Source organism: Bombina bombina, chromosome 3 (assembly GCF_027579735.1).
Source record: "Bombina bombina isolate aBomBom1 chromosome 3, aBomBom1.pri, whole genome shotgun sequence".
Lineage (NCBI taxonomy): Eukaryota > Metazoa > Chordata > Amphibia > Anura > Bombinatoridae > Bombina > Bombina bombina.
Window position 1 is genome coordinate 700,089,761 of NC_069501.1, and position 25,585 is coordinate 700,115,345.

Sequence of the window (25,585 nt, forward strand, 5' to 3'; positions counted from 1 at the left end):
CCCCAACAGGAAATGGCAAAGAGCCCAGCAAAGCTGGTCACATGATCCCTCCTAGGCTCCGCCTACCCCAGTCATTCTCTTTGCCGTTGTACAGGCAACATCTCCACGGAGATGGCTTAGAGTTTTTTAGTGTTTAACTGTAGTTTTTATTATTCAATCAAGAGTTTGTTATTTTGAAATAGTGCTGGTATGTACTATTTACTCAGAAACAGAAAAGAGATGAAGATTTCTGTTTGTATGAGGAAAATGATTTTAGCAACCGTAACTAAAATCCATGGCTGTTCCACACAGGACTGTTGAGAGCAATTAACTTCAGTTGGGGGAACAGTGTGCAGTCTCTTGCTGCTTGAGGTATGACACATTCTAACAAGACGATGTAATGCTGGAAGCTGTCATTTTCCCTATGGGATCCGGTAAGCCATGTTTATTACGATCATAAATAAGGGCTTCACAAGGGCTTATTAAGACTGTAGACTGTTTCTGGGCTAAATCGATTCATTATTAACACATATTTAGCCTTGAGGAATCATTTTATCTGGGTATTTTTGATATAATAATATCGGCAGGCACTGTATTAGACACCTTATTCCTTAGGGGCTTTCCCAAAGCTTAAGCAGAGCCTCATTTTCGCGCCGGTGTGGCGCACTTGTTTTTGAGAGGCATGGCATGCAGTCGCATGTGAGAGGAGCTCTGATACTTAGAAAAGACTTTCTGAAGGCGTCATTTGGTATCGTATTCCCCTTTGGGCTTGGTTGGGTCTCAGCAAAGCAGATACCAGGGACTGTAAAGGGGTTAAAGTTTAAAACGGCTCCGGTTCCGTTATTTTAAGGGTTAAAGCTTCCAAATTTGGTGTGCAATACTTTTAAGGCTTTAAGACACTGTGGTGAAAATTTGGTGAATTTTGAACAATTCCTTCATGTTTTTTCGCAATTGCAGTAATAAAGTGTGTTCAGTTTAAAATTTAAAGTGACAGTAACGGTTTTATTTTAAAACGTTTTTGTACTTTGTTATCAAGTTTATGCCTGTTTAACATGTCTGAACTACCAGATAGACTGTGTTCTGAATGTGGGGAAGCCAGAATTCCTATTCATTTAAATAAATGTGATTTATGTGATAATGACAATGATGCCCAAGATGATTCCTCAAGTGAGGGGAGTAAGCATGGTACTGCATCATTCCCTCCTTCGTCTACACGAGTCTTGCCCACTCAGGAGGCCCCTAGTACATCTAGCGCGCCAATACTCCTTACTATGCAACAATTAACGGCTGTAATGGATAATTCTGTCAAAAACATTTTAGCCAAAATGAACCCTTGTCAGCGTAAGCGTGGCTGCTCTGTTTTAGATACTGAAGAGCATGACGACGCTGATATTAATATCTCTGAAGGGCCCCTAACCCAGTCTGATGGGGCCAGGGAGGTTTTGTCTGAGGGAGAAATTACTGATTCAGGGAACATTTCTCAACAGGCTGAACCTGATGTGATTGCATTTAAATTTAAGTTGGAACATCTCCGCATTCTGCTTAAGGAGGTATTATCCACTCTGGATGATTGTGAAAAGTTGGTCATCCCAGAGAAACTATGTAAAATGGACAAGTTCCTAGAGGTGCCGGGGCTCCCAGAAGCTTTTCCTATACCCAAGCGGGTGGCGGACATTGTTAATAAAGAATGGGAAAGGCCCGGTATTCCTTTCGTCCCTCCCCCCATATTTAAAAAATTGTTTCCTATGGTCGACCCCAGAAAGGACTTATGGCAGACAGTCCCCAAGGTCGAGGGAGCGGTTTCCACTTTAAACAAACGCACCACTATACCCATAGAGGATAGTTGTGCTTTCAAAGATCCTATGGATAAAAAATTAGAAGGTTTGCTTAAAAAGATGTTTGTTCAGCAGGGTTACCTTCTACAACCAATTTCATGCATTGTCCCTGTCGCTACAGCCGCATGTTTCTGGTTCGATGAGCTGATAAAGACGCTCGATAGTGATTCTCCTCCTTATGAGGAGATTATGGACAGAATTAATGCTCTCAAATTGGCTAATTCTTTCACCCTAGACGCCACTTTGCAATTGGCTAGGTTAGCGGCTAAGAATTCTGGGTTTGCTATTGTGGCGCGCAGAGCGCTTTGGTTGAAATCTTGGTCGGCTGATGCGTCTTCCAAGAACAAGCTACTTAACATTCCTTTCAAGGGGAAAACGCTGTTTGGCCCTGACTTGAAAGAGATTATCTCTGATATCACTGGGGGTAAGGGCCACGCCCTTCCTCAGGATCGGCCTTTCAAGGCAAAAAATAGACCTAATTTTCGTCCCTTTCGTAAAAACGGACCAGCCCAAAGTGCTACGTCCTCTAAGCAAGAGGGTAATACTTCTCAAGCCAAGCCAGCTTGGAGACCAATGCAAGGCTGGAACAAGGGAAAGCAGGCCAAGAAACCTGCCACTGCTACCAAGACAGCATGAAATGTTGGCCCCCGATCCGGGACCGGATCTGGTGGGGGGCAGACTCTCTCTCTTCGCTCAGGCTTGGGCAAGAGATGTTCTGGATCCTTGGGCGCTAGAAATAGTCTCCCAAGGTTATCTTCTGGAATTCAAGGGACTTCCCCCAAGGGGGAGGTTCCACAGGTCTCAGTTGTCTTCAGTCCACATAAAAAGACAGGCGTTCTTACATTGTGTAGAAGACCTGTTAAAAATGGGAGTGATTCATCCAGTTCCATTAAGAGAACAAGGGATGGGGTTCTACTCCAATCTGTTCATAGTTCCCAAAAAAGAGGGAACGTTCAGACCAATCTTAGATCTCAAGATCTTAAACAAGTTTCTCAAGGTTCCATCGTTCAAGATGGAAACCATTCGAACTATTCTTCCTTCCATCCAGGAAGGTCAATTCATGACCACGGTGGATTTAAAGGATGCGTATCTACATATTCCTATCCACAAGGAACATCATCGGTTCCTAAGGTTCGCATTCCTGGACAAACATTACCAGTTCGTGGCGCTTCCTTTCGGATTAGCCACTGCTCCAAGGATTTTCACAAAGGTACTAGGGTCCCTTCTAGCTGTGCTACGACCAAGGGGCGTTGCGGTAGTACCTTACTTGGACGACATTCTGATTCAAGCGTCGTCCTTTCCTCAAGCAAAGGCTCACACGGACATCGTCCTGGCCTTTCTCAGATCTCACGGATGGAAAGTGAACGTGGAAAAGAGTTCTCTATCCCCGTCAACAAGGGTTCCCTTCTTGGGAACAATTATAGACTCCTTAGAAATGAGGATTTTTCTGACAGAGGTCAGAAAAACAAAACTTCTAGACTCTTGTCGGATACTTCATTCCGTTCCTCTTCCTTCCATAGCTCAGTGCATGGAAGTGATCGGGTTGATGGTAGCGGCAATGGACATAGTTCCTTTTGCGCGCATTCATCTAAGACCATTACAACTGTGCATGCTCAGTCAGTGGAATGGGGACTATACAGACTTGTCTCCGAAGATACAAGTAAATCAGAGGACCAGAGACTCACTCCGTTGGTGGCTGTCCCTGGACAACCTGTCACAAGGGATGACATTCCGCAGACCAGAGTGGGTCATTGTCACGACCGACGCCAGTCTGATGGGCTGGGGCGCGGTCTGGGGATCCCTGAAAGCTCAGGGTCTTTGGTCTCGGGAAGAATCTCTTCTACCGATAAATATTCTGGAACTGAGAGCGATATTCAATGCTCTCAAGGCCTGGCCTCAGCTAGCGAGGACCAAGTTCATACGGTTTCAATCAGACAACATGACAACTGTTGCGTACATCAACCATCAGGGGGGAACAAGGAGTTCCCTAGCGATGGAAGAAGTGACCAAAATCATTCTATGGGCGGAGTCTCACTCCTGCCACCTGTCTGCTATCCACATCCCAGGAGTGGAAAATTGGGAAGCGGATTTTCTGAGTCGTCAGACATTGCATCCGGGGGAGTGGGAACTCCATCCGGAAATCTTTGCCCAAGTCACTCACCTGTGGGGCATTCCAGACATGGATCTGATGGCCTCTCGTCAGAACTTCAAAGTTCCTTGCTACGGGGCCAGATCCAGGGATCCCAAGGCGGCTCTAGTGGATGCACTAGTAGCACCTTGGACCTTCAAACTAGCTTATGTGTTCCCGCCATTTCCTCTCATCCCCAGGCTGGTAGCCAGGATCAATCAGGAGAGGGCGTCGGTGATCTTGATAGCTCCTGCGTGGCCACGCAGGACTTGGTATGCAGATCTGGTGAATATGTCATCGGCTCCACCTTGGAAGCTACCTTTGAGACGAGACCTTCTTGTTCAGGGTCCGTTCGAACATCCGAATCTGGTTTCACTCCAGCTGACTGCTTGGAGATTGAACGCTTGATTTTATCGAAGCGAGGATTCTCAGATTCTGTTATCGATACTCTTGTTCAGGCTAGAAAGCCTGTAACTAGAAAGATTTACCACAAAATTTGGAAAAAATATATCTGTTGGTGTGAATCTAAAGGATTCCCTTGGGACAAGGTTAAGATTCCTAGGATTCTATCCTTCCTTCAAGAAGGATTGGAAAAAGGATTATCTGCAAGTTCCCTGAAGGGACAGATTTCTGCCTTGTCGGTGTTACTTCACAAAAAGCTGGCAGCTGTGCCAGATGTTCAAGCCTTTGTTCAGGCTCTGGTTAGAATCAAGCCTGTTTACAAACCTTTGACTCCTCCTTGGAGTCTCAATTTAGTTCTTTCAGTTCTTCAGGGGGTTCCGTTTGAACCCTTACATTCCGTTGATATTAAGTTATTATCTTGGAAAGTTTTGTTTTTAGTTGCAATTTCTTCTGCTAGAAGAGTCTCAGAATTATCTGCTCTGCAGTGTTCTCCTCCTTATCTGGTGTTCCATGCAGATAAGGTGGTTTTACGTACTAAACCTGGTTTTCTTCCAAAAGTTGTTTCTAACAAAAACATTAACCAGGAGATTATCGTACCTTCTCTGTGTCCGAAACCAGTTTCAAAGAAGGAACGTTTGTTGCACAATTTGGATGTTGTTCGCGCTCTAAAATTCTATTTAGATGCTACAAAGGATTTTAGACAAACATCTTCCTTGTTTGTTGTTTATTCAGGTAAAAGGAGAGGTCAAAAAGCAACTTCTACCTCTCTCTCTTTTTGGATTAAAAGCATCATCAGATTGGCTTACGAGACTGCCGGACGGCAGCCTCCTGAAAGAATCACAGCTCATTCCACTAGGGCTGTGGCTTCCACATGGGCCTTCAAGAACGAGGCTTCTGTTGATCAGATATGTAGGGCAGCGACTTGGTCTTCACTGCACACTTTTACCAAATTTTACAAGTTTGATACTTTTGCTTCTTCTGAGGCTATTTTTGGGAGAAAGGTTTTGCAAGCCGTGGTGCCTTCCATTTAGGTGACCTGATTTGCTCCCTCCCTTCATCCGTGTCCTAAAGCTTTGGTATTGGTTCCCACAAGTAAGGATGACGCCGTGGACCGGACACACCGATGTTGGAGAAAACAGAATTTATGTTTACCTGATAAATTTCTTTCTCCAACGGTGTGTCCGGTCCACGGCCCGCCCTGGTTTTTTAATCAGGTCTGATAATTTATTTTCTTTAACTACAGTCACCACGGTACCATATGGTTTCTCCTATGCAAATATTCCTCCTTAACGTCGGTCGAATGACTGGGGTAGGCGGAGCCTAGGAGGGATCATGTGACCAGCTTTGCTGGGCTCTTTGCCATTTCCTGTTGGGGAAGAGAATATCCCACAAGTAAGGATGACGCCGTGGACCGGACACACCGTTGGAGAAAGAAATTTATCAGGTAAACATAAATTCTGTTTTTTCAACTACAATTACCCTTTAAATTCACTAATGTTCTGATGCCACATAGGTTTATGTAATGCTCCAAAAAAATAACCATGGGTTTTGTGTTCTTGCTCCCCCCCCCCCCCCCCCCCAAAAAAAAAATATATAAATAGATAAATAAATAAATATTTAGTTAGGTCAGTGTCATGGTGGAAATCACAATTATGATTATTAATATTGCTATGTAAAATCAACTAAGTTTTGCTAAATTAACAAAATTCCAGTAATGTTTCCATTGCTTTATATATGTTTATGGTAGATATGAAAGCTGATTGATTGTATTTCATCTTCTCTGCATTAGATTCCAGAGTCTACTTTTGAAGAAGTGTTGTTTGGGGCCCTTCAGGCTGATCTGACTGATGCTTTTAGTACCCCGGAGCAGCTACATCTCCTTCTGGTTGGCATGCAGAAGTTTCCTGGAGTCCTAAAACCAAAAAAATTAAAGAAGTTACTGGGCTCAACCACTGTTATTTGCTATGAAAACATACCCAAGTGAGTTAGTAAAGTTTAAATAGGTGTTTGTTTTGTTTCAGAAAATGTTTAGAGTTTTCTTAGAGTGTAATTGATATGTCTGTGATATGTTAACTGCAAATGGTTCACATAATATTTTGCAGTTGTATGAACTGTAATGTATTGCTTCTAGTTGGCAGAGCTTTTCACACTTTTTAGTTTAATAAGGGCAATCAGGAACATCTTTTATTCATTGTTAGATTGGTGGAACTCTTAAAAATTGCTGCCAAGTCTGTGAAGAAGGAGCGTCTCTTACCAGGGGTGGCTCTGGATGTGATGCGCATTTCACTGAAGGAGGATGCTTTTCTTTTGTTTTGGAGTGATGTTGTGGACAATGGGCTCCTGAGGGACCAGTCGGGTCCATGCAAGTATGTACACTCCTTTTTAATATCAGATTAGCAATTCACTTTTTTAAATTTGTATGTCACTGTCTCTAGATTAAATAAACATTAAAGTGTGAGTGTTTTGTTCCATGTAACTTACTTGTATTTCTTTTTTAGTTTTATGTGCTACAGATTGCTGGGTGCTGCTTTACCTTTGTTGGATCTGGATCAGTTGCAGACTATCATTCGGGGGGAAGTTATGCTGCAATATGGCCTCCATGTGGTTTCTGCTCAGGTAAACAAATATTTAATATATATTATTTTTATTATTAAAACATTTAGAAAAAAAAATATTAAAAATGATTTTGTAAGCAAGACAATAGTGTGTGTGTATGTATGTATTTCATTTCAGACAATCCACTTTCATTTTTTTTTATTTTTTTTTATGTACAAATCAAATACATATTTTCTTTAGTGATCAAATATAACCTCTTTTGGTGGATTTTATGTCCTAACTTTTGGTTTTAAGAAAATAAAAAAAATCCAACAGAAGTGTATATGGTGCAAGTTAGACACATTAAACGCAAAAATGTTCCTTCATGATCCAGATAGTGTAATATTTAAACTTTCCAATTTACTTCTATTATCAAATTTACTTTATTCTCTTAGTATCCTTTTTTGAAAAGCATTTAGGTAGACTCAGGAGCGTGCTCGTGTCTGGAGCATTATATGGTAGTAGTTTTGTAAGAATGCTTTTAACAATGGAAGAACACTAGATAGTGCAGCATTTTTACAAACTGCTGCCCTAATAGTCCTCTAGGATCTTGCACAATAGCTACCTAGATAAGCTATTCAGCAAAAAAATACCATGAAAACAATTTCATAATGAAAATAAACTGGAAACTCTTTTTTTTTTTTTTAAAAAAAGTGCTCTATCTTAATCATGAAAGACAAATTTTGGGTTTTATGTCCCTTTAAGGGGTCAAACAGTTATTGTCTTAAATCCCTAAAGGGGTGAGAAACAAAAATAAACATGAAAATAATTTGAGTAAAGAATGTATTTGTCTTTCATATTTGCTGAATTTGTATTTACTTTTATCAGCCTGCAGATCGCTTTAAGTTTGCCCCAGAGATGGAGACCTATGTTGACTCTTTTATGGAGCAATGTGATGATTCTGAGAAGCAACTGGCAGTGTTAATTGGTTTCACATCACTTACTAATCAAGGCTACCCAGTAATACCCAGCGCCTGGAAGGTGATAAGACATTTAAAGCCTGATACGCTGCAGAAATACATTGACTGGTTGAAAGGCATGTTTATCACACCTGATTTGGAGTCATGTCTGGATTTTAGTACCAGGAGACAGAAAGAACACCAGGGGGAGGAGAAATCGTGAGTCTCTTCTTGAAAGAAAAACGCAATATTCTGAGACTGTTTCAGAATTGAGATTTCTTGTTGTTGTTGTTTGTTTGTGTTTTTTTTTATTAAATATATTGTAGTGAAAGTCCTTTACGTATGAGAATCAGTGACAAGCAACCAGTATTACTCAATAGGCCTATGTCTGGTAGTCCACATTGTACTTAAAGTTGAGTGGAGAAACAAAGTGGCTAAAGCAATGCAGGGGATTTTCTGGGATAAATATTCTTTGACTAAGATTTGAACATTAGTTCTTACTTCTGATGAAATTGCACAGGGAAAATCCTCCAAAGGTTGCATTTATCATCTTACTAAAGTAGACAAGTTTATACATTGTTAGCTTAACTTTAAAGGGACATACTAGTTAGAACTGTATTGTGTATGAGTGCATTTATACTTTGAATTGAAGCATTTTTGCAAAATACTTGGATTATCAAACTGCATTAGTAAAAGCTATTACTGTTTCAGTTGCATACGCACATATGCTTCCCATGCCATGCGCACCAACATTCACACACTTCTCCTGATAAAAAGATTTAGCAGTAAGGAGTATCACATAAGCAATGACTCAGTTTACATGATAAGTCACCCGAAAATTATCTGAGCAGGTGCAGTGTTTTAATACATGTGCACAGGGCATAAGCTGCATATGCTGCTGAAGCTTAAAGAGACATTATACACTCATTTTTTCTTTGCATAAATGTTTTGTAGATCTATTTATATAGCCCATACAGTTTTTTTTTTTTTTTTAAATAAATGTATAATTTTGCTTATTTTTAAATAACTGCTCTGATTTTATGTGAATACCGTCAGCTACCTTCTCCAGCTTGCTGCTGTTTGTGTAAAGGGTCTTTTCATATGTAAAAGAGGGGGGAGTGTCTTATTTGCCACTTGCAGTGGGCTTTCCAGCTACCTTTTCAACAGAGCCAAACTGAGAGCTTCTATACTGGATTTTTATATCACTATCTGTGCATCTTATTCTTTATAGTTGTGTCTATTACATGCAGTTATATGAAAATGAGTGTATACTGTCCCTTTAACTTTTACAGAATTTTGCGACACTACACAAATAAATTATAATACTAGAAACATTTCTGCTAATAAATTGCTCATCAGTCTGTCCCATAACAATTTGTTGTATATGAGTATTTTTTTTATGGCTTATTAATAAAGATATTTGAATTATATCTGCAAAATAGCCTCTATTAAAAATTTAAGTGCACCTGTGCATGTTTCAGTTTTGACAGTTATATCCCTTTAAAGGGATGAAAAAAAAAATTCATGTTACAAAATGGATTTTGCATTCAGCACACTGATGTGAATAACTGTACTGGAGGTTTCTAATGCATTTTCCTGTTTTTGTATATTATTTTAGGACTGAGTATGTTGTGTTTCGTTTACGAAAATGGCTTATCCCTCGTCTTACTAGCATTATTGAAAACTCACAAGTGAAACGTGATGAGGCTCAGGTGATGGATATTGCCCGGTAAGGTAGAAATGAGGAACTACTAATGTCTTCCTCACAATGAATTAAGCCTGTATAATTTGCTCAGTTTCTGAAGTGAAAGTCATTCCAAAGTAACTTCTATGCTTTACAGAGTGTGTACATCACATACATCCCCTCTATGGCAGGCTAACACATTATTTCCTATAGAAATTGTAATCCATGTTTACTTGGCAGCTAAAAGAGCCATGATGATTAGCACACAAATAAGTTGTTTGACTCCCCCTTTTGTAAAGGTTGGGCCCATTTTTCATCTGATGAGACTTATGCACAGGTGACTACCAGTTGATGGACATGGCTACCTGATACAACCTTAAAGGGCCATAATACCCAAATATTGAAACATTTGAAAGTGATGCAGCATAGCTGTAAAAAGCTGACTAGAAAATATCACCTGAACATCTCTATGTAAAAAAGAAAGATATTTTACCTCAAAAGTTCCTCAGTAGCCACATCCCATTGTAAAGGACTTCTAAGCAGCAAATCAGTATGTCTGTCCCGGGACAGCTAAGGGGTTGAGCCTTGTGCACTCTCATCTTATTTCCCTATTCAGTTTAAAGGATGTTTACTATGAAATCTCATGAGAGTTAAGTCAAATATCATGAGATCACAGTAAAAGAGTTCATGACCTTAGCACTGTTGATGCTGATTGGCTGCTGTTCATTTCTTCATTTTTTATTTTTTTTAATCTGCAGCTGAGCAACAGCTGAAGTGTATTTTTTTACACAGAACTTACGCAACCAGTCTATGGAGGTGTATTTAAAAAAAAAAAAAAAAAATATATATATATATATATATATATATATATATATATATATATATATATATATATATATATATATATATATATATATATATATATATATATATATATATATATATATATATAATATGACATGTATTTTTTAAGTTATCTGGTAATACTATTAGGGCTTTTTCTATTACTATTGTTGTGATAATTCATGTATTGCATTTGACTGTTTTATGACACTTGTTTAACACCTATATTGTTGTATGAAACATATGACATGAATTTAAGACGGGGTATAGAGTTTTACAGCTGTATCACAAATTGATTCAACATTGTGACTTTTCTATTGGTTTTATTCTGTCCAATGAGAGTTGTTTTAGGCTTTTAAATTGCCAGCACACTAGACTCACTTTAGCTATGATTACGGTCTTTACCGAAACATGTTAGCTGAGTTTTTGGTCACATTGTTTGTGCTAGACCCCCATGTATTTGTTTTTATCCCAAGTGGAATTGAATAAAAGACGATTTTATTTTCAACTTTATACAGCCTGGATATATATCTATCTCTATCTCTATCTCTATCTCTATCTCTATCTATCTCTCTCTATATCTATCTCTCTATCTCTCTATCATCTCTCTATCATCTCTCTATCATCTCTCTATCATCTCTCTATCATCTCTATCATCTCTCTATCTCTCTATCATCTCTCTATCTCTCTCTCCATCTCTCTATCTCTCTATCATCTCTCTATCTCTCTATCATCTCTCTATCTCTCTCTCCATCTCTCTATCATCTCTATCTCTCTATCATCTCTATCATCTCTCTATATCTCTCTCTATCTCTCTATCTCTCTATCTCTCTATCATCTCTCTATCATCTCTCTATCATCTCTCTATCATCTCTATCATCTCTCTATCTCTCTATCATCTCTCTATCTCTCTATCATCTCTCTATCTCTCTATCATCTCTCTATCTCTCTATCTCTCTATCATCTCTCTATCTCTCTATCTCTCTATCATCTCTCTATCTCTCTATCATCTCTCTATCTCTCTATCTCTCTATCATCTCTCTATCTCTCTATCTCTCTATCATCTCTCTATCTCTCTATCATCTCTCTATCATCTCTCTATCATCTCTATCATCTCTCTATCTCTCTCTCTATCTCTCTATCTCTCTCTCTATCTCTCCATCTCTCTCTCTCTATCTCTCTATCTCTCTATCTCTCTCTCTATCTCTCTATCTCTCTATCATCTCTCTATCTCTCTATCATCTCTCTATCTCTCTATCATCTCTATCATCTCTCTATCTCTCTATCATCTCTATCATCTCTCTATCATCTCTATCATCTCTCTATCATCTCTCTATCTCTCTATCTCTCTCTATATCTCTCTCTCTATCATCTCTCTATCATCTCTATCTCTCTATCATCTCTCTATCATCTCTCTATCTCTCTCTATATCTCTCTCTCTATCATCTCTCTATCATCTCTCTATCTCTCTATCTCTCTATCTCTCTATCTCTCTATATATCAAACTCGATAAGTCTAGCACTTTTTAAATATCCCTCTCTGGGTGTGAGAGTCTATAATTAAGCTTCACAGCTTTTCAACACTTGTGCACGCACGCTGAGGAGGCCTGCCAACCTCCTATATACAAATCCACAGAACAAACGATAGCGTCAGCACAATACTTAAAAAAATCTTCTTTTATTTAAGCAACATCAGGACAAAAACAGCAACGTTTCGAGTCACGTAGACCCTTAGTCATGCTATAGATTAAGGTTAGACACCTCCCTTATATACCACCTGTATGCAAATTATCTTAATTAGCTTTCTTAGTTTCCATAGAAAAAAACAATGTCAATACCCCCTACCGGTCAGGTTTTTTGTAGCAATATCTCTTTCACAAAACTCTTAGTATAACTTTGTATTTATCATAGTAACTCTTCATATTATACATTGTATCAATGTCATACAAGATGGTGTATAACCTTACGGTTCCATTAATATACAAATACACTTTTATATAAAAATTCATAAAAACAAATGGAGATCATAATCCTTGTTTAACCCATTCGGATATAAAGTTTTGAGGTGTTGTATCCACCATACTTCCCTCTTTTTGAGCAGTAACTTTCTGTTACCGCCTGTCCTTTGTTTGGGAATGTGGTCAATCAACTGAAATCTCAGTTGGCTTATAGTATGTCCTGCTGATAGAAAGAGAGATGAAACTGGCAATGTCATATCTTTACATCTTATAGATGATTTGTGGGCACTTATCCTTTCAATTATAGGGTTAATTGTCTCACCCACATAGCCCCGCCCACACAGGCATTTCAAGATGTAGACTACATATCCTGTATCACAAGTATAAAAGCCCTTTATCTCTCTTTTTTTTACTATCGTTAATTTGTGCAACGTATTTCCCTTTTATCATTGAATGACACTGCGCACAGTGTAAACAAGGATATGACCCTTTATTAGCAGTAGTGAGATAATTTGTTTCCTTTTTATTACTACCCACATCAGCCTTTACTACTAAGTCTCTGATATTTTTCACTCTTTTATATGAATTAATGGGCGGTTGACCAAATTCAACAACATGGGGATTAGATTTACTTAACAGGTACCAATGTTTCCTGATTATTTTAGAAATATTATCACTATATTGGTTGTATTCTGATGAAAAGATGAGTTGTTTTTTATCTTTATGCTGTTTTATTCTCAGAGTTACTGCTATTTCATTCTTTACTGCTTGTTCACAATTATTAATGACAGATAGCGGATAGCCTCTGTCTGTAAATTTTTAGGCCATTTGTTTTAGTCTTTTATCTTGTAGCTGTTTATCTTGTACATTTCTTGCTGTTCTAAAGAATTGACTTTTGGGATAGAGTTAAATACTCTGTCAGGATGGTAACTATCAAAATGCAACAACGTGTTACGATCAGTAGGTTTACAGTATAAGTATGTGACTAAATTTCCCCTTTGCACACCAATGTGTCTAGATAGCTCACATTATCTTTAGAATAGTTCAGTGTAAATTTTAAACAATATGTGCATATTATTCTTTATAGTAGTGTCTATTAGTGTTTCCCGAACCCAGTCCTCAGGCCAGATATTCATTATATCTTATCTAGAGCACAGGTTAAATAATCAGCTAATGGGTGAGCTGATTGTTTCACCTGTGCTCTAGTTAAGATATAATGAATATCTGGCCTGAGTAAGGGTCCTGAGGACCGGGTTTGGGAAACACTAATCTATTATGTGAAGTTATATGAAATTGGTGGAAAGGATCCTGAGGACCGGTTTGGGAAACACTGATCTATTATGTGAAATTATGTGAAATTGGTGGACATTTAAGGACAGCTGCCATATGGCAGCCATTTATAGGACTCTAATAGCACAGGTCTTGGCAACAGTATCTCAGTAATCGCTTGCCTATCAGTGGGGGGGCCTCCATAAAGTGAAATACATGGCTTGTCTTGACCCCTCCTCTTCTCTCCATGTCAGAACCTATGTGACACCAATAGTAAAATATACTTTTGTGTAGCGGTTTTTGATTGAGTGACCTCTATTATACTTGCAGTCCAAGCATGGCAAATTTGGCCTGTGTTTGCTTGAGGTATTTTTCTTTATCTATACAAGTTGTGTAGAAATAATTATAAAGAAAACTGAAAAGAAAAAATAATTTAGCATTTTACACCATGTAGGGTATCCCCGTTTTGTCCGTTTAAATAAGTGTATAATATATATATATTGGTGCACATAAAATAAGAGTGGATTATTATGATGAAACCAATAACCCCCCCCCCCCCCCCTTTTAGTGTTTTTTTTTTTTTTCTAGAGGCTGCAGAATGATGCATTCATCTTAAAATTTCATTGAAGGGCTATGCATTTTATTTAAATATTTTGTTCTGTCTTTAATATTATATGCTGTTTTCTCATGATCTCCATGAGATTATTATTATTATTTTTATTTTTTTTCAGGTTTATGTTCTTCCATGCTTTCTTTGAGACTAAGAAACCAGCCTCTGACATTCCAGAAACGGAGTGCTCTTTCTCTGTGCCTCTTGATGACAAAACAAGAGCAATGATAGCTGACGCCTTCTTTAGGTAGGAGTTTGGTGATCTGTTACGCGTTTATTTTTCACCACCAGCAGCAAAATTTTATAAAATCAATTTGGCACATTCTTTGTATATGCTCAGATCTTACCTAAAATATAGAAATGTAAACAAAAGATGACCCATTAGGTTTGTCTTAATTTCTCCAACATAGGTGTGTCCGGTCCACGGCGTCATCCTTACTTGTGGGATATTCTCTTCCCCAACAGGAAATGGCAAAGAGCCCAGCAAAGCTGGTCACATGATCCCTCCTAGGCTCCGCCTTCCCCAGTCATTCTCTTTGCCGTTGCACAGGCAACATCTCCACGGAGATGGCTCAGAGTTTTTTGGTGTTTAAATGTAGTTTTTATTCTTCAATCAAGAGTTTGTTATTTTAAAATAGTGCTGGTATGTACTATTTACTCTGAAACAGAAAAGAGATGAAGATTTCTGTTTGTAAGAGGAAAATGATTTTAGCAACCGTTACTAAAATCGATGGCTGTTTCCACACAGGACTGTTGAGAGGAATTAACTTCAGTTGGGGGAAACAGTGAGCAGACTTTGGCTGCTTGAGGTATGACACATTTCTAACAAGACTTGGTAATGCTGGAAGCTGTCATTTTCCCTATGGGATCCGGTAAGCCATTTTCTGAATTTTCAATATAAGAATAAGGGCTTCACAAGGGCTTTAAAGACTGGTAGACATTTTTCTGGGCCAACACGATTACTTTATAAACATATTTAATGGTTTACAACTTTGGAGAGTTATTTTAATCTTGGGAATTCTGTTAAAAAAAACGGCAGGCACTGTATTGGACACCTTTTTCACTGGGGGCCTTCTCTAGTCATAGGCAGAGCCTCATTTTCGCGCCACTAATGCGCAGTTGTTTTTGAGAAGCAAGGCATGCAGATGCATGTGTGAGGAGCTCAGATCCACTGAAAAAGCTTATTGAAGGCGTCATTTGGTATCGTATTCCCCTCTGGGCTTGGTTGGGTCTCAGCAAAGCAGATACCAGGGACTGTATAGGGGTTAAATGTAAAAACGGCTCCGGTTCCGTTATTTTAAGAGTTAAAGCTTTCAAATTTGGTGTGCAATACTTTTAAGGCTTTATGACACTGTGGTGAAATTTTGGTGAATTTTGAACAATTCCTTCATACTTTTGCGTATATTCAGTAAAAAAGTGTGTTCAGTTTAAAATTTAAAGAGACAGTAACGGTTTTATTTTAAAACGTTTTTTGTGCTTTGTTATCAAGTTTATGCCTATTAACATGTCTGAACTATCAGGTAGACGATGTTCTGTATGTTCGGAAGCCAAGGTTCCTCTCCATTTAAATATATGTGATGAATGTGACAAACAAAGTAGGGACAATGATGCCACTGATAATAATGTTGCCCAAAATGATTCCTTAAGTGAGGGGAGTAAGCATGGTACTGCATCATCTCCTTCTATGTCTACACCAGTCTTGCCCACTCAGGAGGCCCCTAGTGCATCTAGTGCGCCAATCCTCCTTACTATGCAACAATTAACGGCCGTAATGGATAATTCTATTAAAAACATTTTAGCCAAAATGCCCACTTATCAGCGAAAGCGCGACTGCTCTGTTTTAGATACTGAAGAGCATGAGGACGCTGATGATAATGGTTCTGACATGCCCTTACACCAGTCTGAAGGGGCTAGGGAGGTTTTGTCTGAGGGAGAAATTTCAGATTCAGGAAAAATTTCTCAACAAGCTGAACCTGACGTTATTACATTCAAATTTAAATTGGAACATCTCCGCGCTCTGCTTAAGGAGGTGTTATCTACTCTGGATGATTGTGACAATTTGGTCATTCCAGAGAAATTATGTAAGATGGACAGGTTCCTAGAGGTCCCGGTGCCCCCCGAAGCTTTTCCTATACCCAAGCGGGTGGCGGACATTGTAAATAAAGAATGGGAAAGGCCCGGCATACCTTTTGTCCCTCCCCCTATATTTAAGAAATTATTTCCTATGGTCGACCCCAGGAAGGACTTATGGCAGACAGTCCCCAAGGTCGAGGGGGCGGTTTCTACTCTAAACAAACGCACCACTATCCCTATAGAAGATAGTTGTGCTTTCAAAGATCCTATGGATAAAAAATTAGAGGGTTTGCTTAAAAAGATGTTTGTTCAGCAAGGTTACCTTCTACAACCAATTTCATGCATTGTTCCTGTCACTACAGCAGCGTGTTTCTGGTTCGAGGAACTAGAAAAGTCGCTCAATAAAGCATCTTCTTATGAGGAGGTTATGGACAGAGTTCAAGCACTTAAGTTGGCTAACTCTTTTACCTTAGACGCCACTTTGCAATTAGCTAGATTAGCGGCGAAAAATTCAGGTTTTGCTATTGTGGCGCGCAGAGCGCTTTGGCTGAAGTCTTGGTCAGCGGATGTGTCCTCCAAGAACAGATTGCTTAACATCCCTTTCAAGGGGAAAAACGCTGTTTGGCCCTGACTTGAAAGAGATTATTTCAGACATCACTGGGGGAAAGGGCCACGCCCTTCCTCAGGATAGGTCTTTTTAAGGCTAAAAATAAAACGAATTTTCGTCCCTTTCGCAGAAACGGACCAGCCTCAAATTCTACATCCTCTAAGCAAGAGGGTAATTCTTCTCAAACCAAGCCAGCCTGGAGACCGATGCAAGGCTGGAACAAAGGTAAGCAGGCCAAGAAGCCCGCTACCGCTACCAAGACAGCATGAGATGCTGGCCCCCGATCCGGGACCGGATCTGGTGGGGGGCAGACTCTCTTTCTTCGCTCAGGCTTGGGCAAGAGATGTTCAGGATCCTTGGGCGCTAGAAATAGTTTCTCAAGGTTATCTCCTGGAATTCAAGGAACTACCCCCAAGGGGAAGGTTCCACAGGTCTCAATTGTCTTCAGACCAAATAAAAAGACAGGCATTCTTACATTGTGTAGAAGACCTGTTAAAAATGGGAGTGATTCATCCTGTTCCATTAGGAGAACTAGGGATGGGGTTTTACTCCAATCTGTTCATAGTTCCCAAAAAAGAGGGAACATTCAGGCCAATTTTGGATCTCAAAATCCTAAACAAATTTCTCAAGGTTCCATCGTTCAAGATGGAAACTATTCGGACAATTCTTCCTACCATCCAGGAAAGTCAATTCATGACCACAGTGGATTTAAAGGATGCGTATCTACATATTCCTATCCACAAGGAACATCATCGGTTCCTAAGATTCGCCTTTCTGGACAAGCATTACCAGTTTGTGGCACTTCCATTCGGACTAGCCACTGCTCCAAGAATTTTCACAAAGGTACTAGGGTCCCTTCTAGCGGTGCTAAGGCCAAGGGGCATTGCAGTAGTACCCTACTTGGACGACATTCTGATTCAAGCGTCGTCTCTGCCACAAGCAAAGGCTCATACGGACATTGTCCTAGCCTTTCTCAGATCTCACGGGTGGAAAGTGAACGTAGAAAAAAAGTTCTCTATTCCCGTCAACAAGAGTTCCCTTCTTGGGAACAATAATAGACTCCTTAGAAATGAAGATTTTTCTGACAGAAACCAGAAAATCAAAACTTCTAAGCTCTTGTCAAGTACTTCATTCTGTTCTTCTTCCTTCCATAGCGCAGTGCATGGAAGTAATAGGTTTGATGGTTGCGGCAATGGACATAGTTCCTTTTGCGCGAATTCATCTAAGACCATTACAACTGTGCATGCTCAGACAGTGGAATGGGGATTATACAGATTTGTCCCCGACGATCCAAGTAGATCAGAGGACCAGAGATTCACTCCGTTGGTGGCTGACCCTGGACAACCTGTCCCAAGGGATGAGCTTCAGAAGACCAGAGTGGGTCATTGTAACGACCGACGCCAGCCTGGTGGGCTGGGGCGCGGTCTGGAAACACCTGAAAGCTCAGGGTCTATGGTCTCGGGAAGAATCTCTTCTCCCGATAAACATTCTGGAACTGAGAGCGATATTCAATGCTCTCAAGGCTTGGCCTCAACTAGCAAAGGCCAAATTCATAAGGTTTCAATCAGACAACATGACGACTGTGGCATATATCAACCATCAGGGGGGAACAAGGAGTTCCCTGGCGATGGAAGAAGTGACCAAAGTAATTGAATGGGCGGAGATTCACTCCTGCCACTTGTCTGCAATCCACATCCCAGGAGTGGAAAATTGGGAAGCGGATTTTCTGAGTCGTCAGACATTTCATCCGGGGGAGTGGGAACTCCATCCGGAAATCTTTGCCCAAATAACTCAATTATGGGGCATTCCAGACATGGATCTGATGGCGTCTCGTCAGAACTTCAAGGTTCCTTGCTACGGGTCCAGATCCAGGGATCCCAAGGCGACTCTAGTAGATGCACTAGTAGCGCCCTGGACCTTCAACCTAGCTTATGTGTTCCCACCGTTTCCTCTCATTCCCAGGCTGGTAGCCAGGATCAATCAGGAGAGGGCTTCGGTGATCTTGATAGCTCCTGCGTGGCCACGCAGAACTTGGTATGCAGACCTGGTGACTATGTCATCGGCTCCACCATGGAAGCTACCTTTGAGACGGGACCTTCTTGTTCAAGGTCCGGTCGAACATCCGAATCTGGCATCACTCCAACTGACTGCTTGGAGATTGAACGCTTGATTTTATCAAAGCGTGGGTTCTCAGATTCTGTCATTGATACTCTTATTCAGGCTAGAAAGCCTGTAACTAGAAAAATTTACCATAAAGTATGGAAGACATATATCTGTTGGTGCGAATCGAAAGGATTCCCATGGAACAGGGTAAAAATTCCTAAGATTCTATCCTTTCTACAAGAGGGTTTGGAGAAAGGATTATCTGCAAGTTCTTTGAAGGAACAGATTTCTGCTTTATCTGTTTTACTTCACAAGAAGCTGGCGGCTGTGCCAGATGTTCAGGCTTTTGTTCAGGCTCTGGTTAGAATCAAGCCTGTTTACAAACCTTTGACTCCTCCTTGGAGTCTCAATTTAGTTCTTTCAGTTCTTCAAGGGGTTCCGTTTGAACCCTTACATTCCGTAGATATTAAGTTATTATCTTGGAAAGTTTTGTTTTTGGTTGCAATTTCTTCTGCTAGAAGAGTTTCAGAGTTATCTGCTCTGCAGTGTTCTCCTCCTTATCTGGTGTTCCATGCAGATAAGGTGGTTTTGCGTACTAAACCTGGTTTTTCTTCCGAAAGTTGTTTCTAACAAAAATATTAACCAGGAGATAGTTGTGCCTTCTTTGTGTCCGAATCCAGTTTCAAAGAAGGAACGTTTGTTGCACAATTTGGATGTAGTTCGTGCTCTAAAATTCTATTTAGAGGCTACAAACGATTTCAGACAAACATCTTCCTTGTTTGTTGTTTATTCTGGTAAAAGGAGAGGTCAAAAAGCAACTGCTACCTCTCTCTCTTTTTGGCTTAAAAGCATCATCAGATTGGCTTATGAGACTGCCGGACGGCAGCCTCCTGAAAGAATCACAGCTCATTCCACTAGGGCTGTGGCTTCCACATGGGCCTTCAAGAACGAGGCTTCTGTTGATCAGATATGTAAGGCAGCGACTTGGTCTTCACTGCACACTTTTACCAAATTTTACAAATTTGATACTTTTGCTTCTTCTGAGGCTATTTTTGGGAGAAAGGTTTTGCAAACCGTGGTGCCTTCCATCTAGGTGACCTGATTTGCTCCCTCCCATCATCCGTGTCCTAAAGCTTTGGTATTGGTTCCCACAAGTAAGGATGACGCCGTGGACCGGACACACCTATGTTGGAGAAAACGGAATTTATGTTTACCTGATAAATTACTTTCTCCAACGGTGTGTCCGGTCCACGGCCCGCCCTGGTTTTTTAATCAGGTCTGATGATTTATTTTCTCTAACTACAGTCACCACGGTATCATATGATTTCTCCTATGCAAATATTCCTCCTTTACGTCGGTCGAATGACTGGGGAAGGCGGAGCCTAGGAGGGATCATGTGACCAGCTTTGCTGGGCTCTTTGCCATTTCCTGTTGGGGAAGAGAATATCCCACAAGTAAGGATGACGCCGTGGACCGGACACACCATTGGAGAAAGTAATTTATCAGGTAAACATAAATTCTGTTTTCCATCTGAAGTGTAAGCGTAATTCATAGGATAGCTTTAGGGATATCTTGGCCAATCTCTAATTCATTTACAATATACTGTATGTCCCTAGTGCCTTTATTAAGTTTTATTTCATGATGTAACCACACTTTCTGTACTTCCACAAATAACTCTTGCACCTACTACCCTTTAATTTGAGATCATGATACCTGGTGATCCTTCTTTTTTTTTTTTTTTTTTTTTTACCTTGAACTTCATAAAGTCCTTGCAATGTTTAAAAACTTCTCAATTTACTTCTGTTACCAAATTTGCTTCATTCTTTAGGCATCTTTTGTTGAAGGGTAAAACCTAGGAAGGCAGACATCTTTAGCATTCAATGGTAACAATGTATAGCATTTTTTCAAACATTGTTGCAAATACTGCTGCCAAATAGTAGTATAGACAGACATGCTCCTGTGAGCTACGAGCCTCCCTTGGTTAACTCTTCAACAATGGATACCGATAGCGAAGCTAATTTGATAGAAGTAAACTGTTATTTTTTGTTTTTTTTGTTATGTAGTTATTGGGTAGTAATGTTCATGCTATCATTTTAAAGAACTACTTTTACAGAATGGTTGGTAGAATATATATGCCCCATTATATGCTTATAGTGAGGATACTTTTGAAGGTTGAATCACTAAATGGATTAGTTGTATTTACAGTGTCATCAAATTTTTTTTGCCTGTTCGCTAACTGGATGATGGCAAAATGTTTCTTGTGTTCCCAAGTTTATTCCTGCATATGGTTATATTTTGAAAATCAACAACAATTAATCATACTAAGCATATTAATATTAGCAACTGTGAAGCAGTTTTTTGGGTGTGATTAATCAATGCAAACAGGAAGGTAGATGGTGTAAATATGAGCCAATTTTTTTTTTCTGTTCCCTGCAGCCTGTTGCTTAACCTAAACTGCATGCCGGTTTTGGGGAGCAGTGCTGACTCTGCTGCTCAGAAGGAGAAGCACGTGGTGGGAATTACTGCAGATGGCACGCTGTGGATACAACACATGGTCAACTTTGCCAGTAGTTTGTTGTCAAAAGGAAAGGTGGTTAAAGCTTTCAGACCATTCAGCGAAGAGGAGAAGGAAGCGTGGGATAGGTATTCTCTTTTTGCCTTCACATAACTGCTATGGTTACTACTTTCATACAGTCTATATTGTATGATTCTAGCAATATTCTATGGAAGAGTTTTAACAATAAAAATAGTATAAACCCCTATTTCTGACATTTAAAAGTCCTAAATTCAAAAGGTCTCTCTGTACTGTGATCTTCCTAACACTCTTATACTATAGTCCCCCACCTCACCCCTGTCTCCTCTGCTTTTCCACTCTCTTGCCTTTCTTTTTCCTCTCTTGCTCTCATTTCTGTCTTTATCACACACACATACACGGTCTACTCTAGAACTGGAAGTTTATTTTTTTTACAGTGGAATTTAAAAAAAACCCTGTGTATTTCATGTAGCAGTAATGCATTTCGTAGACTTCTGTCTCATACTTACACATTTAGCATTTTTCATCAAAAGATTAATTAAGATGTTGCAAAAATAAAGATAAACATTCATACACCTGTGGTCTCTAGAAAAAATGTTCCTGAAAATGTGGTACTTGCATTAAAGGGATGTTAAACAGTAAATACAAGCTAGACCTAATGATGTATTCAAAGCAAACATTAGCCCTAGAATAATGTGTAGATATATTTTTACAATTATATCAGCGGTTTATGTATTAAAAATATAAGTAAAGATTTAGTTTCTATAAATTACTTTAGTTTCTATAACATAATGGATTCTGCCATGTTTGAATTCTTTTTTTTTTTTTTTAATAATCTCTGTGCAAACAAAGCTGTGTGCAATACCTCTTTTACTCATTACAAGTCTAAAAAAACATGCTTTAAAGTGTGAGGACATTTAACATTTTATTTTCGCACTGTTGCTTGTGAATACCTCAGAAAATAAGGTTAAACAGATAGTTAAAGTCAGAGTACAGAGAAGTAATGTGTTACTGTCTAGTTAGCCAATAACAAGACGTGTGTGGCCACCAATCACCAGCTAGCTCTAAGTATTAGCATACCTAATTATGCTTTTCAACATGTGATCCTATGAGAACAAAGTATATTTGGTAAAGAAAGCAAAGTCTCTTAAAATAACATGCGCCATGTGAAAAATAAATATTTATTTTTCCCTCTAAGTACTGTATGAAGGTATTGGGAATAGACCAGGTCAGCTGTCAACCTCTTCTGTCAGTCAGATTTATACTACACATTTTTAGCCACCTTGATTTGAAAGCTTCATAGTGATATACAAAATAGTTTCTTACACTTTTTTTTTAATTGATCTATACATTTTTAAATGCTCTATCTACTTTCCTTTATGTTGCGGTTCATGTGTTGCTTATAAAATCAGGATTCGCATACACGTGTAGCCACCAATCAGCAGATGTGTTTTGCGAGAGAAAACGCCTGGCACTTGACTGTCTAGCTGTGTGTTTATTCCCTTTGCAGTAATTAAATGAGTACAAATTTAGCTTTATGATAAAATGCTCTTCAAAATTATAATATGTTATTATTTGCATGTGATGTTCTCTTGAAGGTTTAATTCATCTGCTTTTACTTTGGTATATTTGTGCTCACACAGGATGCTTCAGTATGTGGAAGATCTTCAAAAGAAAACAAAAAAATCTCATAGTATGGAGCTGTCTGCCTATCGGCAGTTGCTTCTGTTAGTTGGAATCCACCTCTTTAAGGTAAATGATTTGTAGAGAATAATCATATAGTATTAGTAATAATATAAAAAAAATGGTAAATTTAATTAATATGTACAAGTTTGTTACTCAAGTCTGTCTATTTTTACTTTTGACATTAGACCTCCCTAAATGTTGTTTAACTAGTTGTACAACCATTAATTAAAGTGATGGTAAATCCTAGTGTTTTTAAAACGCTAGGATTTACCAGTTCTATAAATAAAGGGGACTTTAAGTCATGAATTATTAAAAAAACTTCATGGATGCTGAAAGTTTCTTTATTTGCCTGTGAGTTTATGCTGAGCTGAGCACCTCTGGCCGCCCATGGCCAAACGCTTTTTTTTCAATGAGGGGGTGTTTCCACCTTTTAGCCAATAGTCTGCTAGCTTTCCAGCATAATGCCAAAGGGCAAGCACGGCTATTGGCTAAGAGGTGGAAATCAGCTTGACATAAACTGCAGGCAAATAAAAGATATAATTGTTCTCATTTGCTTAGGATTCAGCTCTAATATATGGTCAATTTAAAAGGACAGTAAACACTAAATAAATTATAGATTCAATAACGTATTCTAATTAGAAATTTGCCTGGTATTAATATGCTGATGCATTTTTCAACCTTATATTAGTTGTTTTAATATTGAAGAAATAAGTGTAAGACTTTAGTGTCTGTAATAGGTGCATCAAAGTTGTAACCTTACATTTACCTTTTTAAAAGTATATTTTCCTTTGCTGAGACCAGCCAGACACAGATATAAATAAGATACTATGTCCAAACAATGACTTTGTAGGATGTAGTAGGGTTAGTCTTGTGATGTCTGAAAAATGCTTTTCATGATCTATAGTCTTTATATTCTAAATAAAACAAGGATTACAGACTTCCGTTAGTTTGGGCACCACTCATCCAAAACAATTTGTACTTCTAAAAGAAGCGCATTCATAGAAGACATTCTATGCAAGCTCCAGCTGAAAGTGAATGTTTGCTCAGTCTCCACCAAATCAGACCTTTGTTGAGTGGGTGGATGGAACCTAGAATAATTTTATCTTCAAATAAAGTGGTTTATAGTTGTTGATCTTGCAAGTACTGATGTAAAGCAAGGAAAGAAAATATCTAGTAAATAAGGGCATTTCCAGTACTACATGTAAAGATCCCTATGTGCTTTATATTTGTAAACGGGATCATACTTCTCTGTGAGAAATCTATTATGTTCATTAATATTAAGGCCAGTTCATTTTTTGTCTTAGCTTACTGGTTATTTCTGTTCAAGAGGTTTTCTGTGAAATCTCAGCATTAATCACCTTTCATTTAACTAGACTCCTGAGGAAAGTGTGGATCTTCTGAGTGATATTCATAATTGTCTGGAGAAAGCTCAGAGCAAGAAAGGAAAAAAGAAAAACAATGATGAAGGTCTGTAATGGTTTCCTGTGAACAAAAAAACTATATATTTATGTATAAATGTAGCCAGCCAAGTTCCCTTTTCCTCATAATATCTCCAGATTAATCACCATTTCCTATTTATTTCTAATAAACACAATTACTAATTAAACTTTTAGACTGTATAAACAAAACCACAAATAAGAATGCGTTACATATATGTCTATTCAAGGCCCCCACAGCACTCTTTATCTTAACTCTTTCTTTATCTATCTCTGTCTCCTTCCCTCTGTATTCCTTCACCCAAATTCTCACTCTTTCTGACCCTCTGATTAACATGGGTCAGCTCACAACATTTCAGGCTTATACACAGACTTTAAAGTAATGGTAAATTTTAAATATATAAAAAATTACTATTACATGCTAAATCCTAAGTAAACCTCAGATTTTTTTTGTTTTGTTGTTTTTTTTTAATATTAATATGTAATTCATTTTATTCTTACCCTGTTTTTTTGTAGTTCCTGCCTCCCCTTGGATTTTCTGTAGAGTAGTGATGTATAAAGGGGTGTACCGGTACATGGTCAAAGACTCCAGTTAGTGCAGAAAAAAAGCTTTTTAGTAACAATTGTAACTTCAATTCACCCGGAGTGCCATAGCAAACGGCGGATCAAGCCAGGGGATAAAACAAAAGTACAAAAGATTGCAGGCACTGCTGAGTTAGTGAAAATAAAAAGTAAACATTTTATTAGTTCCACATAAAAATGAAGAGCTCCCAGACAGGGGACAACACAAAAGGAATGTCTTAAGCGTTTCACGCCCCCTAGTAGCTCCTAGTGGAGCTTAATCAGTCTATGATTAAGCTCCACTAGGGGGCGTGAAATGCGTAAGACATTCCTTTTGTGTTGTCCCCTGTCTGGGAGCTCTTCATTTTTATGTGGAACTAATAAA

At 38.9% G+C, this 25,585-nt stretch overlaps 1 protein-coding gene across 1 annotated transcript in view; it reads left to right on the plus strand.

The window, feature by feature from the left end:
- MYBBP1A (MYB binding protein 1a) overlaps positions 1-25,585 on the plus strand; it is a 203,715-nt gene that overhangs the window by 30,269 nt on the left and 147,861 nt on the right. Inside the window, exons 6-14 of the mRNA XM_053707495.1 lie at positions 6,134-6,324; positions 6,543-6,710; positions 6,843-6,960; positions 7,768-8,057; positions 9,457-9,567; positions 14,323-14,448; positions 21,421-21,627; positions 23,161-23,269; positions 24,577-24,670. Of these exons, the coding sequence (XP_053563470.1) occupies positions 6,134-6,324; positions 6,543-6,710; positions 6,843-6,960; positions 7,768-8,057; positions 9,457-9,567; positions 14,323-14,448; positions 21,421-21,627; positions 23,161-23,269; positions 24,577-24,670 (1,414 nt within the window). The remainder of the gene's footprint in view (positions 1-6,133; positions 6,325-6,542; positions 6,711-6,842; positions 6,961-7,767; positions 8,058-9,456; positions 9,568-14,322; positions 14,449-21,420; positions 21,628-23,160; positions 23,270-24,576; positions 24,671-25,585) is intronic.